This window comes from Dromaius novaehollandiae, chromosome 2, assembly GCF_036370855.1.
Source record: "Dromaius novaehollandiae isolate bDroNov1 chromosome 2, bDroNov1.hap1, whole genome shotgun sequence".
NCBI lineage: Eukaryota > Metazoa > Chordata > Aves > Casuariiformes > Dromaiidae > Dromaius > Dromaius novaehollandiae.
The window spans coordinates 81,139,090-81,164,528 of record NC_088099.1 but is presented as its reverse complement, the minus strand read 5'-3'; the positions used below and the strand labels follow the sequence as shown (position 1 = coordinate 81,164,528).

Genomic DNA, 25,439 nt, shown 5'->3' with positions numbered 1-25,439 from the left:
AGTCACACCTCTCAGTCTGGTTTAAGCTTTTAATTAATTTGTTCCTACAGATTAGGCACACACCTAAAAGGAATGGTAATAACAGCTGATCAAATTGCTTCATATGTGAAGAATGGCGGTGAAATGACGCTAGGTAAAATCAAAATGAGAATTTTTGAACCTTCTTTGGTTGATGAGAAGGTTATAAGAGGCTGCTTGCCAGTCTGAGATTTAAGAACTACTGAGATAAGAACTACTCTAAACACTCAGGATATACTTTCTTAATAGTTAATGGGCTCACATAATGTCAAATTTTGAGCCTTTGACACAAATATAGGTATATCATTTTTATTATGGTTATAACATGCCAGAACAGGACAGATTGTGCGATTTCCCATGCATTTTTCTCCTGTTGACAGCTGTTGACAGCTGGAGGCTTCCTATTTCAAATGCTTCAAGTCATAACCTTGTGATTCATAAAAAATTGAGGATCTCTAGTGAGCTATATGGAAACTGGGGTTCTGAGAATAGCAGAGGTACCAGACTTTATACATAGAAGCTTAGTGGTTTGTTATTGATGGTTTATCACTGTTTTCACTGGAGCTGTAAATGCCTGTTTTGCATGCTCTTTCAGTAGCATGAAAGAAGAGTGCTCATTCTCTCTACATTGACTACAGAACATTTGGATCATTTCTTCATGTGACATCAACAAAATGTGTGGGGGAGATAATAGACATGTATATGAAGTCAGCCCATTCACACTGCAGAGCGAGAGGAAAAAGAGTATTTGTGCAAATGTTCTCTCCCTTTGTATACGTAACAAGGTCATGATTTCTTTGTCTTTTTGGATCAGGTAGTTAGCCCATGGCAGTATGCCTGTTACTGATACCCTGCCATGTCTACATCAAAACACTTCATGGGCAGATCAGTAGCATTTTGCATTATGTTCTTTTATGCTTTCTCTATTATTTGTCTTATCTACAACAGAATGTACATTTCTGGTTAGTAATACTAAGTTACTTTGATTATGCATATGTGCATATATGATATATGCATAATTATATATGCATATGATTATGATTATACACCCCGCTTGTATTTGGAAAGGTGAACAAATTTAATTTTAGCAGCAGGATCAAAGGCTAAGGTGTCTTGCAGCTCATCAGGAATCTCTGTGCCTTTTTGCTGCTGACAGCTGTGAGAAATTTTGATATGGAGTTTGCAGGAATTCAAGCAACATATTTTGGACAGAAAATCTCTGGTGAACAATTCTATAGATTAATATTTAAAAGTGTATTATGAATATAAAATGAAAGATCAAAACATCTCAAAGCTTTATATGATGAAGTCAATAATGGTTTTTATGTTAAGAAAGTAACAGAATTTCTTAACTTGCAGCATAGGGTTGTATTTTCCCAAACACTGAGGTCAAAGGTAGATTGAACTCCCTGTTTTCAAATTTCTGGCAAAACTAGTATTGGATATGTGTTTTTTCCTTTTGTATTGACATTTACCATGCTGAATTTTCGATGGGCTATGTGTGCCCTGCGTATGAGAGTTGTTGACTTCCCTTCCCACAGCTCTTGCTAACAGCCATTGGCATTGGGATGAATCCTCTTTTTGATCCACTTCTCCATTATCTGGGTAAGAGATCTTCACCTCCCTTTTGGACATAGCAAGCAGTTTAATTGTTGCCTGCAGGATGTTAGTTGTCCCCACTTTTGACATTTGGGTTTTCAGTGGCCTTCCTGGTTACTTGCTAGTGGGAATACATCTGAGCCTGCGGGTTTCAGTCCCTAGTTCTTGTAGGAAGTAACCTGGATTCTCTTCCTGTCCTGACATCTAGGCCTCTCACAGGAGCTTATTCTTCCACTGTGTACAGGTTCCTCTCCCCCTGTACTATCTGCCCAGTAATCACAAAATTCCTGAGCTACGTGATCCTGGGGAAAAATGGACCCTTCCTCTTCTTATTTCCACTCACAAATCAAGTAGCATGATTGCACTGTGGATTTTCTGAATTGTAGATGATGCTAGTATCCTCTCGACGCTGCATCAGGAAATGTTACTGTTCTGCACAGGAGAGCTTCATAACAAAGCTTCCCTTTCTTGCTTAAAGCTCCTACACAGTTTTTTACTTTCTACTTCCCTTTATATGTTACAGTAATAAAAGAAAATCACTACGGTAAAATTTTTGAAAATTTCTCTCTTTGCAACTGAAAGTGGCTAGAGGAGAGCCTTCTGATAGACAAAAGTGAAATTAAATCTCAGTTTGCAGCTGGCCATTATGTTTCAGCAATAGTATTGCTGTCATCTGTGTGCCTAGGGTACTTCTCCATGGACAGCTTCTCTATAAAGATTTTAAATTAATATGACAGGAGCCCAGTACCCTTCTGTCAATTTTAATGTCCTAGCAGCAAGTATTCAGAGCAAGTATACAAAAGAGATCTGTCTTCTCTTTTGAATGTGCAGGCTAATAATAGGTATGCCACATTGGTTAATACAAATTTTTTTCATAAATACAGAGAATGAAAATTAGAAAATTGTTTGGTCATTTAATAAATTAAGGATGTTCTGTTTACACCTGGTCTCTTTTGCTTTTCTGGTGGTAATAAACTCAAAATGAATGGTTAGGTATTTGACATGAAAAGAATGTGCAAACTGCTGGTGGGAAGTTTATATATACCAGTTTATAAAATGTTGTCTCAGAAAAGAATGTGAGAGGAGGATTATAGGTAAATTCAAAGGCAAGCAATAAAGATAATCTGGATTATTTTGTATTCTAGTGTTCTTATTTTGGGTTCATAAGCATAACTACCATGTTTTGACCAAAAGCCTTTAGAAATCCACCTGATTGTTTTTTCAGGATCCCAGCATTATGCTGGTTGAGGAGCAGACTGGATTGTGGTCCTGTGTCAACACATCATTTGCACCTACCATATGGAATATATTCTGAGAATCAGTAAGAGAGCGGAGAGAAGTGACCATGGATAGACACCATTTCCCAAAATATATTATGATTGTACCTAGCCTTGTGGCTTTCCATTGACCTTTCCTATTTTATGTTTCAGAATTTTTGCCTCATCTGAATAATAAATTCAAATAATATCCCTAATTTTCAGTTAATGAAAACCCCAATTTTTTTTTTCAGTGCCCAGTTTTTAAGATATATGTGTATTGTAAGTTATCAGATCAAAATTTAGAGCCTTAATGGAGTGCAAGACCTTTGTCAGATACAGGTATTTTTATCAGTGCGATTTCTCCTGTGTCTGTTCGTCTTGCTATTTATTTTCTTTCATTATACACTTTTCTGATGCGGTCAGGTTAGCCATTTGAATCATTTCTCAGTGTTCTATGGCATAACCATTTCTGACCAATGTATCTATAAATAATTTTCTCCCTAAGTTTTTGGCATAGAGAATATCCAGAGTAATAGGGCTTCTCTGAAGTATTTTTGAGACTTTTCATTGCAGGTTTTCAACTTTTTCTAAAATCATATGAATTCAGAGGAGTTCAGCTGAACCAGGGAGTGCATCGTCTCACAGTAGAACCTGCAGCAAAATTTTGTTGCTACAAGCACCAAATTCCTGATATTTTCTATTTGCATAGGAAGTGAATATGTTACAATTTACAGAGATGTTTTTTCAAGGAAGCAGCAGGTTTGGGGATTTGTTACCCAAACCCATCACTCTTTAGAATGTAAACAGTTTGATGATTGATTAACTTGTCATTGTGCACAGTTAGGGTGGTAGCGTTAAAAACAAGCAGTAAACTATCAGTTTGAGTACTAGCCCTTTTGGCTATGTGAAGAGTGTGTTGGGCCTAAGAGACTGTGTTAGAAGTGGTGTTGGGGGGAGAGGAGGGCGGCAGGATCAGTAGCTCGCCTCTACCAAAAAAACACCATTAAAATTTTTCCTTTGCTTCCTGCTCCTGCAAATGTTGAGCTCCCTTCAACAACTTGCTTTTGTAATAAATACTAAATGGCAAAGTGTTTTATACTGAATTCTTAAAATAAAGATAACACGTTGTTTGGGTGCAAGCCCCAGCTGGCTAGGGAGTGGAATGGGGGTGATAGAAATGGAGAGGGCTTCAGAATAGGTGAAAGGGAAATAAGAAAAACAAAGGAAGCAAGGAATTAAAAATGGAAAATAAGTTTTTGTAGTGGAAATGTCTGCTATGTTTACAAAATATTTTTTCAAAATGCGAAACTTTGGAAAGAATAAGCTGTCAGTAGTGATACCACATCATGAAAAGTCAGGCCACATACCCTTTACGAATGTGCACACCTGGTTGTGCATATTGTGGAAGGTGTACTTATTGTGACAAGTAATATTTCCACTTTTTAATTGCTTGAAAATCCAAGATTACAGTGTCATATGTTTCTATTAATTTTTACACTGATGTAACTGGGACTCCATTACGCTGTTGAACTATACAGAGTAAAAATGACCTACTATATCAGGAGAGATCTCTGCATTTGCATGTTAATGGAGTTCTATAAAAGCTATATCCTGGTTCATTAGGAAATAAAAAACTATTAATTAAAATGTTGACGTTTGTATCCGAGTACACACAGGATGACAGAAATGGCCTTTCGAAACAGACAAAGGCATCAAGGGATCTTCAGAAAAGAGTTTGTTGCTAATTTAACCTAAACTGATGTTTAGGTGGGTGCAATTTATTTTTGTAATAAGAAGTACATTTTAGTTCTGTACATTGTTGCTGATTGCAAAGGTGAAGATAATGATCTCTTAAAACAATTCCTGTTATTATATTGTCACTTGTTATACTACCCAGACAGTGGCCAGAGGTACTACCGCCAGGCACCTGTTCTGGAGAAGCCGTGTTCTTGCTGAGGGCATTCTTCAGCTAGAATTACACAAACATAACTTTAGACATCTCTGCAGCCAGAACTATGCCGCCAGGTAGTGGAGAAGGTAAAATATGTCATATCTGTGTCATCTGCACAGGAGTGTTCTCTCTGAGGGAACTTCCATCATCTTTCCATTTCAATCATTTGATATATGCAATCCTTTTTATTTCTGTTGTCTCCTGTATAGATGCTACCAGTTTAAAATACCACTAATATAAACTACCAGTGTAACGTACCAACAGCAATACTGCTGTTTAATAAAGGTAAATTCTGGGACTGGGCAACTATTGTGCATAGTTGTTTTACTTTCATTCTTCAAAGAAATTGATCTATATAAGCAAATGGCTGTTTGATTCTGTATGGTAGAACTTAATATTGCCAGGTGGTTAGCTGTTATTTTTCAGGTTCTACAACATCTCTTTAAGGAAACAAACTGCTTTAGCTATTATTAAAGCAATTAAAAGCCATTTAAACAAATGAAACACTGGGATGTGACAGATCTAACAGACTGAACTAGAAAATTAGCAGTTGTTTTTGTTAGATTAAGAGAAAAATCACTAGTGGTATTGACTTTCAAGACTTTGTAGTTGCCTTAGATTTCTACATCCCATTGAAAGGAACTATTATATAACCATATTCAGATTTAACAACACATTGATCTGTTATCCATTTACACTGTCACAGCTTTTATTATCGATTACAAAGCTAGACATTTATGTCACACTGAGTGAAAGTTTGCCATCTAAAAACTCTTGAAATCCTTTGATTGTAATGTTTTTAAACCCCATTTCTATTGATTTCTTCAGGGTTATGTTCTTAATGCCAAATTCCGGTCCCTTTGACATTAGCAGAAGTTTTGCAGTTCATTTTAGTAATATCAAATGCTAACCCTCTGGATTAAGCCCTTAAGATAAGTATGAAAGGAGGAAGCAATCTTTTTTGATTCTGTTCAGGAGGCAGGACGTTTCTGGATGAAAAATGACACTTCTGCCATTCCTCCCTGCACGCATCAGTAGCAAGCTTAGCAATGGCAGCAGAGGAGCGCAGTGGTTGCTTCCTGTCATTGACCTGACACCTCTGCTCTGTGGAGGAATTGAATTTCTCAAAGTTCACTTAAACAAAGACCCATTCTTACCAGAATTCCTTTTAGAGGACTTTGTTCCATATCTTTTGTCACATTAAAAACCTAGCTTGGCTAAGTTTATTAGTGGCTAGTTAGATTTTTAGTATTGAAAGTAAGCTATTAAGTCAAAAAAATCTTTAGTTCTGTCTTCTGTTGCTCCTTTATGATCTCTAAATGTAAGATTGCATATTAAAGGAATGTTTTCTACATCTGAGTTAAGAGGAGTTTCAGGTTCAAAGACTTACTAGTCTCTTATCCTTAAGATAAGATTTCTCCCTCTGGGAATGCCACTTACCACTGAAGAGTAAGGAGAATAGTGTCAATAACTTTGGCAGGGTTTAAACTAAAGCAAGTTCCTGGCCAATACAGTTTGCACCCCCAATCTTCCAAATGAGATCCAGTGCTGCAAGACTGTTTTGCTGAGCTTCCAGGATGCCCCCGTACCTTCATTGTGCTCAGTGGCGCATTGAAACATACGTGAACTTAATCGTTATCTGCTCTGCTGCAGGGGGAGCTGTGAACATGCATGGAAGTAACACAAGTCATGCCGATTTTAGTCTGAATTTGCTTTGGAGAGCTTCCAGGCACAGTAGGGGTGTTACTACAGAATGGAAACCATATAGAATGAAAGCTGTGAAATTGGGTTGAGGAGGCTTCTCGTTAATAGTGTTGAGCATGTGGAAGATGGCATAGGATTTATGCACACAGAGACACATATATGCACGTTTGCCTCTTTGTGCCTGAAATAAGTTTATGGTTTGGAGTAATAAGAAATTTGTGCATCTCATTGTGCAAAGCAGTAGGAGAGTAGAAGGCACACATCTACTGGATGCACAAGAGCTTGAGACAGAGAGCGAAACAAGGCTCAGATGTGAATTGAGTGGCCCAGAGAGGTGGGACATTCTGGGCCACTACTGCATGTCTCTGAGATGACCATGAATTTACCAGAGCAGGAAGACACAAATGAGAAGATTTTAGCCTTCCCATTCACTTGTACCTTGTGCATCTCCTTTGTTGCACTGACATCATATATTCCTAGCAGAGTGTCACAGCTTTTTTCCAATTCCACCCCATATTCCAGCTGCTGGGAGATGGAGGAGCTACAGCAGTGCCACAACTGGATGACACATCCCGGTAGCTGAGACACTGCAGACAAGGCCCATTGTCTTTCTGTCCTTAGGGTGGAAGCATGTTACTGGTGTGGGAACATACACGGAGATGCACTTCAGCAAGTGACTAGTATGTGGAAGACTTAGTCCTCTCCCCCCGTGCACCATGATCTATGCTGCCTATTTTGCAGACGTTTAAAGCCTGCCCTACTTCATTCTTTATTTGAGAGCTCCCTTTGAGTTTTGTCACCATATAAATACTACTTGCTTAATGTCAGTTTTCACAGCTATCATTTTTCCAAAGTTAAGTGGCTATGGTAGGCTAATGCTGCAGCTACTGCCTGTGCAAAGTTTGTCATTGGTGCTCACTGAGAGCTGTGGAGATACTGAGATCACAGAGTTGAAATTTATTAATGAACCAGCAGTGGGAGAATTATGGATTATTTATAAATCCTCTGAGTCTATAGAAAATGTGAAATACTTAAATCTTCATTTTGTGATCAGAGGAAGAAATGAATTTACTGTCTGATACCAATGTCATATGCAAGAATGTAGGTAAGAGATGGTGAATATCTTTCTTAAAGAAATTTCTTTTATGGCTAATACATGCACTAAAAACAAAGATGAATGAAAGGCTGGTGAGATTAATCAGGCCATATGCTGCAATAAGTTGACAGTGAACATAGGAACAATGAATGTCAGTCAGTTGTGATTAAATATAATGGGCAGTGATTTACCATCTCATTAGAAGATTAGGACACCCAGTTTGCTTGTATGTGAATAGCAAAACAAATAGTCATTAAAATGTCCTGATAGGGCATTAAGTTCTTCCTTAAGACTTGTGAAATTTCATTAATTTTGCCTGCCTAGGAAGAGGAACAATCTAGCAGAGTTGAAACTATCTCATGGGATTTATTGGAACACAGACTAATACACAGGGACAAGAAAATTGTTTTCCAAAAATAGCGACTATAGATATGTGTATGAATTTGTTTGTGTATATATACTGCATTTCATCAAGATTTTGCATCAAAGGGAAGCATTGCTTTAGCTTGTTTTAGTATTTACCGCAGCATCTGGATTTCTTTGAGGTTGTTCTGTAGTTACCATACACAATACTCAGAGGTTCAACAGTGCCATCCTGTGGGTGATCTTAAAGGTTTGAGAGCATGGCTATGGCAGATAAAATGTCATCAACAGGTTAAGTTATCATAGAACATCAGATATTGTATGGCCCTGTGCAATCAACTAGAATATTTCCCTCTAGTAATCAGCCAAGCTAATTATTACTTTTCTGTTCAGAAAATTAATAACCTAAATGCATTATAACCAACTGGAAAGTATTACAGGCCAGCTGATGAGCACCATGCTTGTTATTCTTACCCTATTGCTGAGAAATGTGTTTTTAATCATCTCAGGGTGTTTTTAATCATCTCACAATTTATTTTCACAGACAATGCCAAAATCAAAGGCAACCAAGTAAATTCAAATAAGAACCCCTATAAAGATGTATCTGGACAGCTTTAAAGAGGCACTAAACTGAAACTAAGAATATTTAACTCTCATGTTTTATAACCAGAAAATATGAATTCCCAGGCAACCTTGAGGATTAAGCTAGATGGTTTGAACAACTCGCCAGAATACTTTTAATTACAGAAAGATAAGGGCAGGATTAAAGTCTAAAATTTTGTTGATTGAAGATAAACTTCTACTTAGAACATCTGGAGAACTTTCTATTCATATAGTGATTATTATTGCAGGTCATATTCTAATAAAGTGTAAAATGGCCAAACTTCAGCCTGCTTTAATTGGGGAAGAGTTGGGGGTTGGTGGGTAGTTGCAGCTCATACTATTTAATGTGTGCTTTTCACTTTGCTTGCCTAAGCAACTTGTTAATGAGAGTGTGAATGATATCTTTACTTGGAAAAGGAGCAAGGCAATGAAAGACAAGCTGCTCAGTGGAAGGTTCTGCACATTTTTGCTGTTTTTGGTTGCTTGCGGGGCAATGTATGTGGTGTCTGCACGCTGCCTTTGCCCACTTGCCCCGTGGTTCAGAGAGTTATGAACTGGAGTTAAAGCTTGTATTTAGGTGCCTCTTCAATTCACAGTCTTTAGCTGGAATTTGTCCTTTATACTCCATAACTAAAGAGGCCAGTTATAGGTCTCTGTTCATGCCAGTGGACAATTTGATTATGACAAGGAAACACCACATTACAGACTGCACTGTTACTTTTTGGTAGTTCAAAATTATAATGTTATTTATAGTTCCTAAGTGTTTGAAAAGCACCTCACTGTTCATTTTTTCATATGTCTCAGTTTGCCAGGCTCCCTTAAACGATAGAAGATGGTCACCCATAACAAGGCATACAATTAACTCCCATATATATGAAAAGACAAACATGTAAATTATTCACATTTAGAAGATTAGTGTAGTTTTAAAGTATTTACCAGTTTTGTATCTATTTTGACTAAAAATCCTGTAGCCTAGCAAAAGACTTGCATCTGTGTGGTTCCATCGTTTTTTAAGTAGGCTAAGCTGTTTAAATGTTGGCATACTGGGAATCTTGAGACTGTGCTTCTAGCCTGACTTACGGTGCTTAGATGAATTTTGGATGAATCGGATGTGTTAGGAAAATAATCTCTTGTGATATTCAATTGAAGGCAGAAAGGATAATGACATATCAAAGTTTAGTCTCTGCACAGAAGAAATTTCTTTGTAGTCCATATCAGTTTAAGATTAACTTGAGCCCAAGAGCATCAGGATTTATATAACTTTTATACATTTTTATCCTAACTGATGTGAATGTGTTTAAGTCATATAAATGTCTAATTCTGTTTTTGAATCTTGCTAAGCTCTTGATCTTAACACTGTGTTATTTTCAGGAAGTTTTGCATTTAATTTTACAGTATTTTAAAGGTATCTGTTATTATTCATTTTAATTGTGTCTTTCGTTTTCTTTGAGTGATGCTTTCTACTTAGACTATAAAGAAGGTAAATGGGAACAAAACTCTCCACTATTTTGTATATTATATACAAATAGGTCTTAGCTCTTTCCTCATATAGAAGGTTGTCTGTGCTCTCACAGTTATTTCTTCCATCTTTATTTCTGCTCTAATTCTTCTGTTACGGTACTCCTGGACTGAAAGTGATATTTTGAATGAGGCAATACTATGAGATACTGTATTTACCATTGTTTTCTTCTATTCTTGATTTGTCCTAACATGTTTTTTTTGATTCTGCGATCCTCAGTGAACACAATACATTAGCCTTTTGCGCTGCATGCAGTGAGACCTGTTTCCCTTTCACGAGCTTTTACAGTTAATGTAGGCAACAGAGATGCACACGCATGGTTCAATTTCATAGTTAGTTTAAATATAGGCTCTTGTTCCCAAATGCATTTTGAAGGATGGTGATAGTCCTTGCTCCATATCAGAGCTGCTGCTCCAGCAGCCCCTGGAAGCAGAGCCTCAGACTCAGACCCTGTCCACCAAGTACCGGCATGGCGCGCAGTTCGGGTGCTGCAAGCAGGAGAGTGACAGCAGACATCGCTCCCCCATGTGGCTGTGGGGATGTTCAAAGATATAGTTAATGACTATAAAATTCACTACTAAGAAAACCGATGTATTCAGGTTCTCTCTTTTAAGCAGAGTAGGATAAATCATCATCTTCCCTGTGTATTTTCTGTGGCCTGTAGGAAATTTCACGGTAATTCCAATGTCATTGTGTTTTTCTTTACGGTATCTCTGTCAGACTTGAGCTCCACCAATCCCTCTAAGATTTTAATATTATTAATGCCTCATTTCATCTAGTTAATGATCTTTTCAAGTGTTACATCTTCTTTGTGATTTACTTGCAATGTCAGATAAAGACCTTCTTTAAGCTCTAGCATTTGACATAATAGAAGTCTTTATTTTATTTGAATACAGTCAAGATAAATGTATCCAGTAGAGATACTGATGTTAAACAGGTGCAGTTCCTAACAGTATCGCACATGTAAAATCAGAGTAGGTTCTCTGAACGTTCAGATCTTAGCAGATGTGTTCTTTTTCTCCATATGTTATAGTAAAATCAGTGTTTGTTCTGAAAGTATTGACACACACTCAAAGCAGTCTTGACAAATATGCCCGTATATTCCTTGCACAATATCAGCTGTGGCTATTATTTAACTTTAAATAAATGTGCCATTAAATGGCTTTAAAAGTCCATATATGTATACAAGAGTTCTCTTTTAGTCAGAAAGTAGTATTTTTTCGCTTTCTTTTTTACTGACGCCTAGACAAAGGAATGCTGCATCTTCAAAACAACATCTGTCAAACCAATTTTCATCAGATTAAGTATATCCTCAAAGCAACCATCACAGCTTACGAAATACTAGAAATATAGGTTGTGCTTTGCATAAAACACCAATCGAATTTAGAGCACTTGAAATTGCTTTAGGAATGTAGCAATACTAGCCTGCACATCTTTTCCATTTTTGTTTCTGTTTTTGGTGGGTTCTTCAGAAAGATAGTGCATGATGCTGGAATACTACAATCACACGAGATGTCTTGGAGTGTGGTTATGAAACTGTGTTCTTGGGAGCTAATCTGGGTCCACAGAAGCGCATGGTTTGAGAACCTGGCAATAGGGATTGAATTTATTGCAAAGTATGGTGGTAAGCAGGCAACCTATACCACGTTCAGCAAATACAGGCTCTTTTCAGGAAATACTGATTGGAATTTCATGCATCATCCAAGCATAGTGAACACTGAAAGGTTGTGGTAAAAGGATAAGAAAAACTTTTTAATAATGTAATGTCAAACAAATAACTGGTTCTCTGAGTGTGATTAAAGCCAGATTCCATGCATTAAGGATAATCGCTACACATTTTTTTCTCCATTTACTATTCATTTCCTTTATAATGTCTTAGTGTTAAGTTTATAAACAGAACCTTCAGCCACTGCAGGGCATGTGTGTTTTCTTAGAGTGATTTCTTTGATTTTGTCACTCAGCATACAGGAAATCTCATCTAGAATATAACATACTGATTGGCTCAGTACAATTAGGGTAAAATGAAACTGTTTGAGTATTGATCTTTGCTTATTGTTAGTTTATACTAACAGAAAATTAGATTGAAGAAGTGCTAATGCAGCTGTCAGAATTCTCTTTGTCATCACAGGAAATATTGCTGGTATTCTTAAAGGGAAGTCTCTTAAACCATAACTTCATTTCTTTCTCTCTTTTTCTGTAAGTGATCTAATCCTGTCTCCCTGATCTTTTAAGAATTTCTAGAAGATGACTCCTGTTAAAGAATTAGGGTATGTAATGATACCATGATTTAATCAGGGCTCAGATAATATTTATTAGACCATTATATCATGATCTAATAGTGTGCTGACTGTCACCTTATTATCATGTAACATCATATTAATAAATCTTTACAAGCTCTTTAGTTGCAAAGTGTGTCATCATAATCAATATCATTCCCCTAGTAAATCATTTGGTTTGTGTTGTTCCAACCTTGTCAGCTGTAACATCCTGGTTTTGGGACCCTCTCATGGGCCATGTTAATGAACCACTTGCTGTGAGTCCCTGGTTATGGACAGGCTCAGAGGGAAGTAGGACTTTACCTCCACACCCTCCTTCCCGTTGGCGGTGCCTCAGGTTGTATGTTTTTAGGGAGATGTACATCTATTGAAAAGATTTTGGGGAACTGCTGGTCTTGACTCTGCTGCAGACTTCATACTGACATGTGGTGATACTTGTCCGGAAGACCAGTTGCTGAACATTTACAGTTTAGATGTTATGGCAACATTCACTACTGAGGATGATGTGTGGCAGCCTGTCTGCATTTTGGCCGCCATGCAGAGGTTGCCAGTTTAGTAGATGAGTGGCCCTGGGAATTTGATTCCTTGTACTGACCAGGTTTCAGAGTTGAATTCTGTCCTTGAGTCTGTTCCTATTAGCATGAATGGAAGTTTGCATATGAAAAACAAGGGCAGAGTTTGCTTTATGGTTTTTACTGTTTGTTTTATTGCAGACATGATTCTCCTATGTATTGGAGTAGGTAAATATCTGCTTGAAAATCTGTGATTAAAGTATTGGGTGTGTATTTTTCTGAGACTCAGAATCTTAATCCACTTGACTGACAGAAATAAACTTGTTTTTTATTTTATTCTTCATCACAGCAGTAAATTTAGTCCATCTACTACCTTCATCATCTCTTGCAATACAAATATACTAAGCCTAAAATACTGCTGGCAGCTTTTATATGTAATTTGAGGATTAACAAAACAATACAAACAAACAAACCAAGACTTTCAGCTTTAAGTAAAGAACACGGTATTGTTGGACTTCCACTGCTTTCTATCAATTAACCTGAAACAATAGCAGCCAAAACCCACAGGTCTGTATCAGTGTTCGTGGCTGAAGTATAGTAAGTAGTATGGTAAAGGAAATTTGAAGAGAAATTGTCTTGTCTATTTGAAGCATCCATTAATTGCCAAGAATGACACTTTTCATTGTATATGTGTTCTACTTTTGATTTTTACCTTCTGAACAACTCATAAAAATAATCCTCCTTATCTTTTTCAGCCCACCTAAACCAACTGTGTTCATCTCTGGTGTCATTGCAAGGGTAAGATTACTATTAAATTTCTTTCAGACATAGAAAAATGATCGTAGGCTTTTCAAAATTATCACTGATCAGAGCAAGATTAATCTTCTTCATTCCGCTTCCTCTTTTATGAGAAAGTGCTTTATGTTTTGTATATTTGTCTAAATCTCTTTGAGCATTTTTTTTGGTTTAGTGTAAAATTGAAATTATATATTGAAATGACTTCTACTGTTTTATTTCGAATTTAAGCACTTAAGGATTATTGGATCTTCCTTCCATATCTAAGCTAGATGTTACTACATTCATTTTCTTTGAAAGCAATTACATGCAAGTCTGCTGCTTTAGCTTGATCTGTGATGAGGAGGGATGCTTCTGCCTGTAGTGATGCATGTTTCAAGATAGTCAGATACCATATGTGCCTTGAGGTAATTGGAATTCTAGGAGTCATTCCTTGGATTTTAACAGCGAGCAAGGCCTGGAAATCCATAAGCTAAAAGATTAGTATTAACTAGTCATTAATCGTGTGATCAGTAAATTCATGCCTTATGCGTTATGACAATGTTTTTGTGTCAGCCTTACGTGATGGTTATCACCAGGGTGTAATGTGGTTACCTGTAGGATGTTGTGGCTGTGTCAGATCACTTAGTTGGTAAAGACAGGGTAGCAGATAGGCACTAGTGTCAGCATGAAACTAGTGTATATCCTTGACCTTCATCTGCACCAAGATGGATGCCCATCTAGGTCTTGGGCTGCATTAACAGGAAAACAACTGGTAGATCAAGGGAAGTAATTAACCCCTTGAGTTAACTGAGCGCTCATTAGACCACTAATAAGGTCCACTTTTGGACCCTCCCCATTATATGAAGGGTGTTGATAAGCTGAAGGGAATTCACTGGAGGACCCCAGGATGATCAGGAGCTGGAGCACTTGCCCTGTGAGGAGAGGCTGAGGCACCAGGGCATGTTCAGCCTGGAGAAGAGATGGCTTTGGGGGGACATAACAGCATCCTGCCCCCACCTACAGGGCAGTCACAAAGAAGATGGAGCCGGATTGTTTGCAGTGGTGCATGGCAGGAGGACAAGAGACAATGGACACTAATTGAAATGGGAGGATCTGACTGGATGTAGGAAAACCTTTTTCACTGTGAAGACAGTCAGGAGCAGGTTGCCTGAAGAGGCCGTTCAGTCTCTGTCCTTAGAGGTTTGCAAGACTAGACCGGATAAAACCCTGAGTAACGTGATCTGACCTCATAGCTGACCCTGATTTGAGCAGGAGGTTGGACTAGAGACATCCTGAGGTCCCTCCCAGCCTGAATTATTCCATGATTTTGTGATTCTAACGTACACGTTTCAAGCTAACACTTACAGACAGACCCTGTCATCTGCTCAACTGCTAAAGCCCCCACAAGTGATAAAAGAGCTGCATTCACATCACCTGTTTGAGAAAGCAGGGCACGAGGGGTCAGAGAAATATGGAAAAGGCAAACAACCGCACAGAGCACAAAGAAGGTAGAAAATTTCAAGTCTGAGAAGAAAAGGTCTTTAAGAAAGAGGAAGCAACTTGGAGTGGAGAACAAAATGAAAAAATGTACAATATTAACCTAGTGATCAAGAGAAAAAAAAAAAAAAAAGATGTCAGACTAGAAAGGAATAATTAGGAGTAGATTGAAATGGGGCCAGAAGTGAAAGAGACATTCTGAGACATCTGCTTTATACAAAATACCTTTGTGCAGCATTGTCACCCTGTGAACCCATAGAATACAGAATGCTTCTGGTTTATAATATGTCCCAATTTTTAAGCAGGGAAGTTGTGATGCCATTCTCTTCTCCCTGTCGCTAAGCACTGCTAGTAGTTGTTTCCCATTGCTTTGTGAAAACCTGGTGGGACTGACCTAAGAAAGGATAGTTCTAATTAGGTGACATAAGTATTACACATCGACTGATACTGTAGAACAGTAGCAAGTGAGAAGTAACACTAACAGACCTTGTTAAAAGAACAGGTTAAACTTAAAAGCTAGCCAGCTGTAAAATTTGAATCGAAAGTAGTGCTAGATCATACCTTTCTTCTTGCAGAGCTGGTATTCCTGCAACTGGTTTTCTTGTGCAGATAATTTTTCAAGCTGCCTTACCTTATTTTTAAAATAATATCCCGTTTCTTGTTGCTTTGTGAAAAAGCAAACATGTCAAGTAGTTCTGACCATACAGAGCCAGTAAAAGTGACTTAGCACAAGGAGCTATGAGACCCTGAAGAGAGAATCGTGTTTTTTCTCTCTGGTCATTTTAAGGTACTGTGATCTAAGATGCTCTGTATAATAGGAAGAAGTGAAATTTGTGTAAGTATTATTTTGAAGTTGTTTAAAAGATTGGCAAGGTAGAGTGCATATAGAGTGACTTCGGAGGAATATGCAACAGTCTTCCATCTGCTTTTTACATTTTGAAAAACTTGTATCCACTTGTCCTGTAAAATGCACTGTCAAGATTTCTTTAATTTTTCCTGGTGTGTTCTTCAAACAGGGTGATAAGGACTTCCCTCCAGCTGCAGCTCAGGTGGCTCATCAGAAACCACATCCTTCTGTGGAAAAGCTCCCTCATCCACAACATGTCAACCAGCACATCCACCAACCTCGCAAGTGAGCTCTCTGTCAAAATCTCAGCCAGAATGCCATCAATTAATACATTTTCAGGGGAGGAAGAAAACACTTTAGGATTCACACTACCAAATCAGTAAAATTGGCCTCTAAAATAATGTGTTGTTTCTTTTACTTTAATTCTCAAGGGTTAATAAGAATGGAGACATTGTTCAGTTGTTATCCCAGGTGGAAAATTTCCCCCTTCTCTATTATGTATTTGCTGATCAGGGGTGTTATTCAGTTTCTCCAATTTACCTTTTTTATAAGACTCTTTCATTGCAAAGGCAAAAATTCAAAATGAATGATATGGTTAATGATTTTAAAACTTTTACTTTTCGCTCTGGCATCGCATAGCACATAGTTAATGTAGTCCTTTATGCTGAACCAGTAAGGAAGGATAACCCATTGGTACTGGTACTTTTGCTATCTGGAGAGAGCTTGTTGTGTATGTTTCATGCAGAAATTGGTGGTTGCCTTGATTTCATAGACCCGTTGTGGTTTTTAGTATCCTAAGACATAGTACCTCAGCGGCAGTTCCATCTGATTTCGGCTAGTGATATCATAAAAGGGTCCAAATATATTCTCAAGTGGGCACAAATCCAGCTGAATCTTCCTTACATTCCATTGCGCTCACCCAGTCTTGTTGAAGTTCTTCTGTGCAGGCTTTGCACATTTTGAGCTCTGTGGGTATGAACAGGGGTAAGAAATCAGAGTTTCAGAAACATTGCTGCTGTATGTAACCCATTTGCAATCTCATTTGTCTCACTGGGGGCTGTGTTTTTATGAGGTGATCATTTCTCAATTGCAATAGAAAGCTGAAGGATTTCAGGACCTTCCAGAATTGAACTTAAAAATAAATTGGAGAGAAACCTGTTTGGTTGTTTTTTTTAACTTGCAGTTTGTTGGAAAATAAAAGATAACACTAGTAAATGTGTTTGACTTTATGACCCAACCTCTGTTGTGCACCATATGTTTTTCCTAGTCTTTTTATTGTGAATAAGGAAGATAATGATAGAAGTGAAATAAAAAAGTTACCTTACAAACAGAGCAATCTGATTAGGTTTCACCATGTAATTAAATCTTTTTGATTGCACTGTTCAAAATCACTTAGCTCTATCATCTTCCTTCCACAACTCATCTCTATAAAACCCGTGAAAATAATTTTTTAAACATTCAACCTACATTTATAAAGTGTACTTCAGTTTTTAACTGAATAACAATACACTACAGGCTTTTATACCCTTTAGGTTTATAGAACTTTTAACAACCTCAAAAAAGGTGGGTACTTGAGCTAGTGCTGCAGTCAGTCATCTGGCAAATTAGTGGAAGTCTGGGGTCACTTGAGACTTTTCTAGCTCATTTATGTTTAAAATCAAATTGTATGGAAGAATAGTGAGAAGAGTTTTAAAAGTATGAATTTTTAAAACATCTGCAGATTAATTTTCCCATGAGTAGCTGATTAAGAAAAAAATAAATTAATATGAAATATGACCCATTTCATAAGGGGAGTAACTGACTTCCTGTGGGTGCGATGAACATGGCCTGTCCATCTCTTAGTAGGCTTGAGATGGAAAGGATGCTTGGCAAAGGAGGGAATTTCACCTCATGTGCATACATGTATGTATTCTGCACCCAAGGAAGGCTGTACAATCTTTACATGCAGTCCTTATTTTCAATTTAATTAGATAGCTGTACTTGCCTTAAGGAATGAACATTGTTTATTACTATTATTGTATATGAGAGTATGCATAATTTGTAAAATATGCTTTTTGTTTCTGATGGCAGTTCTTCTGAGGCCTTGTTGGTGGCCACTCATGAGTATACAAGCGATTCATACATGAGTAACTTATGAATAAGGATAGAAGTGTTGAACGCCGTGGAATATTTACATGAGCTAATTTGCTGGCAGGAGTGTTTGCAGATTCAGGACAGCAAACAGTGATATCTCATTAATAGGACAGACAACAGTTGTCAGTCTGCTGGGCCAGTGCAACAGCAAATCATCACAGTCACCTGATACAGTGTAGCTGCTGCCTGGCGGTGAGCTGGTTGGATTCAGCTGTCCTAGTGCTGTATCTGCATCTGACGTGGTGTGCAGACTGTAGCCAGTGAGGATATAGCCAAAGAAGTCTGTAGAGCATAGGTATGACTTATTTGACCAAATGGAAGTGTCTCCTCTAAGAAGAGCTCAATCCCTCTCAACTCCCATAGTGGAAGACAAGACACATACCTCAGTGTAGATGCACAGAACTAGATGGGCTGGAGACCTCTCATCTGTATCTAGCAGTAGTGGGTACAAATGTACCTTCCAAAAGCAACACCACATTTCAATTCTAATATTAAAAGTTAGGAACATGGAGGCTTCGAGTGTTAATTCTACATATACAGTATATATATAGACAATATCTGAATTTTGTCTTTGATTACTTAGATGGATATGTTTTTACAGTGGAATATGACTCTCAAGATAGTTTTAGTGGCTTTTAGAGTGCAGGAATTCCTATAAGGTTAGAAAATGTCTCTGTATGAAAGTATACTATATATTGTTGGAAGGTAGCCATGTTTATGCATAGGTGTCCTTACCAAAGCATTAGCTTCTCTGAAATAAAGAATTGTAACTGGTGACCGGGATTGTCTACTGATGATTATTGATACATTTTTAATAAATAAATATGTTACAATAACATACAAGCATAGCAGATGTTCAGAGGTTACCATGAAATGATTGTTTTTGAAATTTTCTGGAATTGTCAATGTGGCAATAATGAAACAATAAAACATTGCTCTGAGGTTGTATATTGGGCTCATTTTTCTGTGCAATGTAAATGTGTGGGGTGGGGTTTTATCGGGTTTATGGGGTATTATTTCAGAATGTGGAACAGCTAATCAACATTTTATAGCTAGTGATATTTATTGGGAAGTTTTATGACACAGTGGATGAGCTGTTTTGAATAGTCCAGTCTCATAAAATAAAACTAGGCACTACCATGAGAAGGGAAGTTGCTGTTTTATGTTATGAAATTGGAGATCCCCACTACCTCTTTGGGAAGCCAGAGAATCTAAGTGTGATAATAAAACAGTATGGTAAAGGAAATGAGATCTAACATTTTTCTTTGCCTTTCCAGTTCTAGTCTTCTCTCAGAAAAAAAGGATTTATAATCAGAAGAGGTGGCAAACTTCTCTTAAGACTGCAGTTAACATTACATACTTTTGGCATCCTGTATTTAGTGTATCTATGGTGTGTATGATATATATGATGCCTCACAGTACAAATAAAGATAGATTTACTGCCCTGAATTGTTATGATGTTAACATCCTTAGGCTCTGCAGTCACATAATGATGTACTGTATTTTTCAAAAAACTGGCTTCTTTCATTAAAATTTTGAGGAAATACATGGGTATGATGGCAGGCATGCTGTTGATTTAGCTGTCCGTACTTATTCCAAGCTTGATGGCCCTGGTTATCTGCAGAATTGCAAAGGTTATTAGTCATTAGAGATTATTTACATCTAATTTCAACAGCACAGTTTACTCTTTTCTCATTGAATGACCTGAAACATAAGACTTGTACATTTGCCTGTGGTAGTATGATTGTCAGGTACTCCTGATTTTGTAATGAAAATATTCACAATAATCTGACTCATAGAAAGGTGAAGGGGGAAGTGTGGGCATATGTTTTTGTCCCTTTGGAATAACATTATTCTGAATAGTCGTTATCTTCAGGGAGGAGGAAGTTGTGGGTATTATAAACCACTTCTTATGTCCCCTTCAGATTTGAGTATATCAAATTTAAAATAAGATTTAGGTCTAGGCCAATGCCTTTAAGATTAGGATATTTTAATGCTGTCTAACCTTTCTTAATTGACATAGGGAAAAGGTGGAGCTGTCAGTAGGGGCTTAGTTGCCATTACAGCTGGAATAGCTGTTGCTCAGCGGAGCACTTGCCAAAATGATGGAAAGAATTAAGAGAAATGTCAGTTTGAGTTGAATTGCTTTGCACACAAACCTCCTCCCTTACTAGACAAGACATTTAAATACAACTGCTTAGAGCTAACATTTGCCTAACATTATCCAATCTATCAGTAAAAGAGGGATCGAGATCATAGTGACTGAAGGAGCCTAGACAAAAAGAAACCAGGTCAAGTCTACAGTGGTAAATCTTCATCAGACTTCTCCAACAGATGGGGTAAAATTAAATTTCCATTGTTGTAGCTGTAGCCTTTGGTAGGTGTTGTGCATGATCATATTATTTATAATTAGTAAAGGTATCTGACTTGCTGTCCTAGAGCATTACCTTATTACTCCTCTGATGCACACGCTTTTTTCTTGAGGAGGTGGAGGTTTGTATTTGCTTGTTGCTGTGTTCTTGGGTCTCCATCAAGAATGTCTATTCTTTGGTTGTCCACATCCTGCATCAGTGAAAAGACTGCATCTAATGTATGCTCTTTCTTTGTATCTCTTCATAAAATGATAGCATCAGTATTTATACAGGAAACCAGAAAGGAGGGATGGAAAAGGTGGTTTTATACAAAGCAGTCTGCAAATGAAGAATTCCGAGTTCTTTTACACAGACTCTTCCCTTTCCTTCAGGATACTGAGCATAGGTGAGGAAAGGAATACGTTTTCTAAGAAAATAATTTATTACTGCTTGGAGCTGATGGGCACAAATGAATGCTGATCATTCTTGCAAAATGCACTTCCAGCCCTGCCAGGGACAAAGTGGAAACACAGATACTAAACCCACTGCAAGCACATACCTTGTGAATGACCTTGAAAGAACCTCGGTAACACGATCTCTGCTGCCCAGCTTGTGTTTGAGATATTTTTAGAAAACCAGAGTGGCTAGCATTTTATCGGGCACTTACAGCATTGAAAAAAGAAAAGCATTTGTAATCCACCGTGATTATAAGGATTATAAAAATTGTTTAGCTGTTAGTGAGCTGTGAGCTCTATACTGCCAATAGTGAGAACACATATATTACCTTTATTGTTTTCTCACAGTGTTGTGACTAAAGCTGGTTCAGCAGAATGTTTTTTATCTTTCATTTTGTCTAGCAAACAAGTGGTAGTTTATGAAAGTGGATAAAATAACTTCTTACAAGACATTTTTGGTAGACTGTCTCAGGTGTCAATAGATGGCTGCTGCCACGTCAGAGAGGGTGATGACATCACTTTCCTGTATATGGAGGAGTAAATGGACTGAAAAGCACAGCAACCAACCTGAATTTCCTCTTAAAACAGAAATGCCTCTTGAAATGCAAAACAGCAGATTTAATTGAAATGAAAAGCAAAAGCTAGTTACTACTCTGTGCATTTGCCAGAGGCTGAAATGACTAGTATCTCAGAGTGTTCCAGATTTGACTGAAATCACAAGATATGTTCAATGCTTTTTTGAGTAAAATTATCCCAGTGTGCCAGTGTTTGGAGGAGTTGGTCTGAAGAAAGAGATATGCCAGTTTTCTCCTTGTTCTACATTAATTTGTGAACCTGCTGTACTTACCTAACAACCGCTTGATATTTAAAAAATCGTATCTCTAAAGTCCTGTGCATTTAATTTAGGCTTTCATTTTGAAAATCATTCATCAGTCTCTACAGTGAAGATTAACTTTCCACTTTTTTGACTTCTACAGACCTCATGATTCTTAAAAAAAAAGGGGGGGTTGTTTTAATCTTTGATCATTTCCATGAATTCAAAGCAGCTTTTCACAAACAGGAGCCAGTGAGCTCCTGCTAAGGGCCTCCTTAGGGCTGAGCTAGTAAACAGGTGAAAGAGTAAAAGTAGAGCACACGAAAGTGGTTCATGAAAGAAGCAGATGATATAAAATAGCTGGCAGCTTTTGACTGCCGGAGAAGCCCCAGATGATGGGAGATGGTGGTAGGGAATGTGTCTGTTGTAGACTTGAGCCTGCAGGAGAGAGGAGATGTGTGGACCTGGCCTTTTTCACTCCTTTTTCTGCTGTTTCTGGGGTCTGATACCAGAGAATGAAAGAAATGTTGGTCAAATGGACCCCTGGAGTGCTCTAGTCCAACCTGCTGCTCAAAGCAGGGCTGTCACCACCAGTGTGTTGGATCAGCGGGGCGTTTGTAATACAGTAACGGGGAACTTGGAGGAAGCCAAGGGTCTTTAACTTTGTCTCTTGAAGGCCAATAGATTGCGGAACATGCTGGTGGAATATTGCACATTTTATTTTTTAAAGTATTAAAGTCTGCAGTAAGTAGGACTTGTGTCTAGAATAGTAAACTCTTACATGTTAAAAATGGAATAGTAAGCCAATCAGCACAAAAACAAATTCAGAAGTATTCTATAAAAGTCTTGTTAGAAGACCATGATAGAGAAAAACTTCCGTTATCATCTTGTGTAAGAACTGGATACTGAGCATTTCCTGTGCTGCTCAGTGACCTCAATTTCCACTGACTAATTATATACTGAATGTACAATTCATTGATTTGTAAATCTACATGTCCTTGAATTTTTTTTATGGGGGAGAACTTCAGATGAGGAATGCAGACGTATTTTATGAATGCAAACTTATATTTTAACAAACTTCTGATTCTTTTTACCTGCAAGATTTATACAAAAATATGTATTATCCCTCTGTGCTGTAAAATCCAGCACTGGGTCTATATTTTTATAGGCTGTGGAATTCAGACGTATTTTAGTGGAAATGAGACCTAATTAATATTCTGGTGTGTGTGCCTACAAAGAAGGAGAGTAGTCAATTTTGGAATCTAAGATCTGATATTTTATTCATCCCAGAGGCATTAAGCAACATGAGATCAGGTTTTCATGGAGCACATAGTTTGAATGGACACCTTGAACATCCTTTTTGAATGTAGCTTTCACTGTATTAAGTCTGAGTTGCTAATAAAAAAAAATTACATTAGAAGCTGATTCCATACTCAATTCCTCTTCCCTGAAAAAAAAAATGTAATGAATAGTAAATGCAAGATTGTTTTTCTCTTTAGAGTCTGATTTATCATCCAGAACAGAATAAACATTAGGCCACTGCTGATGTGACAATTGTGACAGCTGGAGGGGTCTGGAATGAAAGGCTGAAACCTTAAATAAGTCTTTCAATTGAGCTTATTATGAGGACATTTGTTAAACATACAGCTTCACTTTTTGCTCTGCCAAATAGCTCCTACACTGTACACACTGGAAAACTATACTTTATAGTACAAGAGCTCTATTTTACATGTTAATAGCCGGTTCACCATTAGCCAATTGTTTCTAAGATAAATATTTATGGAAAGTATAGAGCGTGTGCTGAGTATTTATCATGACTCATACTATTCCTCTCTCCTAGGTTCATATATTTAGTTTGTTTATAGGCGCAATCTTTTTCCTGGCTGTCATTACACACAATGTATGTCACTGTGTCTCGTGTTCAGTCCTTTGTAGCAGCTATGACTTTGTTCAGTGGGAGCAGGTTAAAAGGCAGAAACCTCTGCCAGCCCGTGCTATAGAAAATGTTAGCAGCAGAGTCCAAGCAGATCTCTCCTGAGATGTCCTACAGATTTTGGTTACTTTAGTGCAAATTAGATTTTCCTGTCCTGTGAAGGCTACTAATCTTTCAGAGAGGATTGGTACTTAGTGTTCATGGGGTCCTGTTAACTTCAGTGATACTCTCCGAGGTGGAAAGCTCACTTCAGATTTATTTTGTACGATGGGACTATTGAACTAGATCTTTCATGTGAACCAAGGTAGGGACCTCCAAACATCTATCTCCTCAGATGCCATGGGCATATCAACCTTAAAAAGTGGTGGAAGAGAAGACTTAATGAGCAGATCCTTCACTTTATGTGAGGGGTTTTTTGTGGAGCTCTGCAGAAGAATGTCAATGTTAGACAACTTTATGTCCTATTCAGTTCTGGTGCTCAGTGGCTAAGAAACCGCAGTTTTTGTATTGGTCTCTTGGCTTTCTGCTGACTGCCAAGAGAATGTGCTGACTGTAAAGAGAATCGCTATGGCCTGTCCTCAGGGAGTGGAATTAAATTTGCCATGCAAAATATGATCCCAGGCTGCCTTTGTGCAGCTTCCAGGACCTCAAAAGCAGGGGACTGGAGTTCAGCAGAGCTCTTTGGCGTAATGAGCACTTGTCTCTGCAATGCTCCCTGCTGGAACATGGATTTTAAAAGAAAAGATGGTAACAGTGAAAGCCTGAGTAATGGTTGAATGAAATGCTGTGGTGTAAATTAGCTCACTGTTTTGGAAGGAAAACAAATCACTATTATAACACACAAGAGTATATGTATATCTTTATGTATACGTGTTACATTGTTCAGTATGGCCTGATTTTAATAACTAGGGAAAATGCCCTGATTTTGCAATGTCTAATAGAAGTTTACTGTACTCCTCAGCAGAAACTTAAGTCCTACCACTGCCATTCTTTGAGGAAGCTATAAAAAACATATTAATTTACAGAAGCAATCCCAGGGTTACTGTTCTGCAGTTTCTCCCAGATTCAGGCTCTGCTTCTGTGTCGCTTTTCCTGTAACCAAGCAAGATTGCAAAGCAATTGGCAAGGTATCTGCTTAGCCCTGAGATATTATTACTTTTATTAGTCAGAATCAAGCAGGGGCTTCATTCTTGATTTGTCATCCTTTATGATTTTGAAAATACAAATACTTATTTGGCTGTTTATAAGGAGCTGAGATTATGGAATGAAAAGATTAAAGCACAGCTCTTCAGGAATAAGAGCTACACCACTTACCCTGGGACACAATTCTAAATAGCATTAGTGACCTAGTGCTACTACTCGGAAAAGTGCCTAAATAAAGATGCCATCTTTGTGCTCATTATTGGCCACCATATTTTGCTAGTTATAATAAGTATTCAAGGTAAAATGATAGTGCTGATGTAAATGGAGAATATTACTTTGAGTGTATTGTATTTGTAATGGATAATATATGCTACAAGAAATGAATATAAGTCCTGTGTTTTTTTAGCCATATTTGCTGGCATTAACAATAAAGTTTCAAACGTGAAGAGAGAGGTGGCTTTGTTGTGCAAATTTAATCAAAATACTTCTTTAAAACCTTAATCTACCCCAAACGCAACTTGCTGACTGCATCTGATGGAATTGGTTGGGGCATAACTTCAATGGGACCAGTGCAGATCTGTGTTGGACA

General features: G+C 37.7%; 1 protein-coding gene and 1 long non-coding RNA gene across 2 annotated transcripts in view; both read left to right on the top strand.

Annotated features, from left to right (window-relative positions):
- DAP (death associated protein) overlaps positions 1 to 19,102 on the top strand; it is a 52,590-nt gene extending 33,488 nt beyond the window's left edge. The window contains exons 3-4 of the mRNA XM_026099303.2: positions 13,656 to 13,698; positions 16,191 to 19,102. Of these exons, the coding sequence (XP_025955088.1) occupies positions 13,656 to 13,698; positions 16,191 to 16,310 (163 nt within the window). The 3' untranslated portion in view covers positions 16,311 to 19,102. The remainder of the gene's footprint in view (positions 1 to 13,655; positions 13,699 to 16,190) is intronic.
- LOC135327518 (uncharacterized) lies at positions 1,533 to 5,133 on the top strand. Its single transcript, XR_010387758.1, has 2 exons — positions 1,533 to 1,623; positions 2,843 to 5,133. It is a non-coding gene; the product is annotated as an uncharacterized LOC135327518 (long non-coding RNA).
- Positions 19,103 to 25,439: the final 6,337 nt, after the last annotated feature.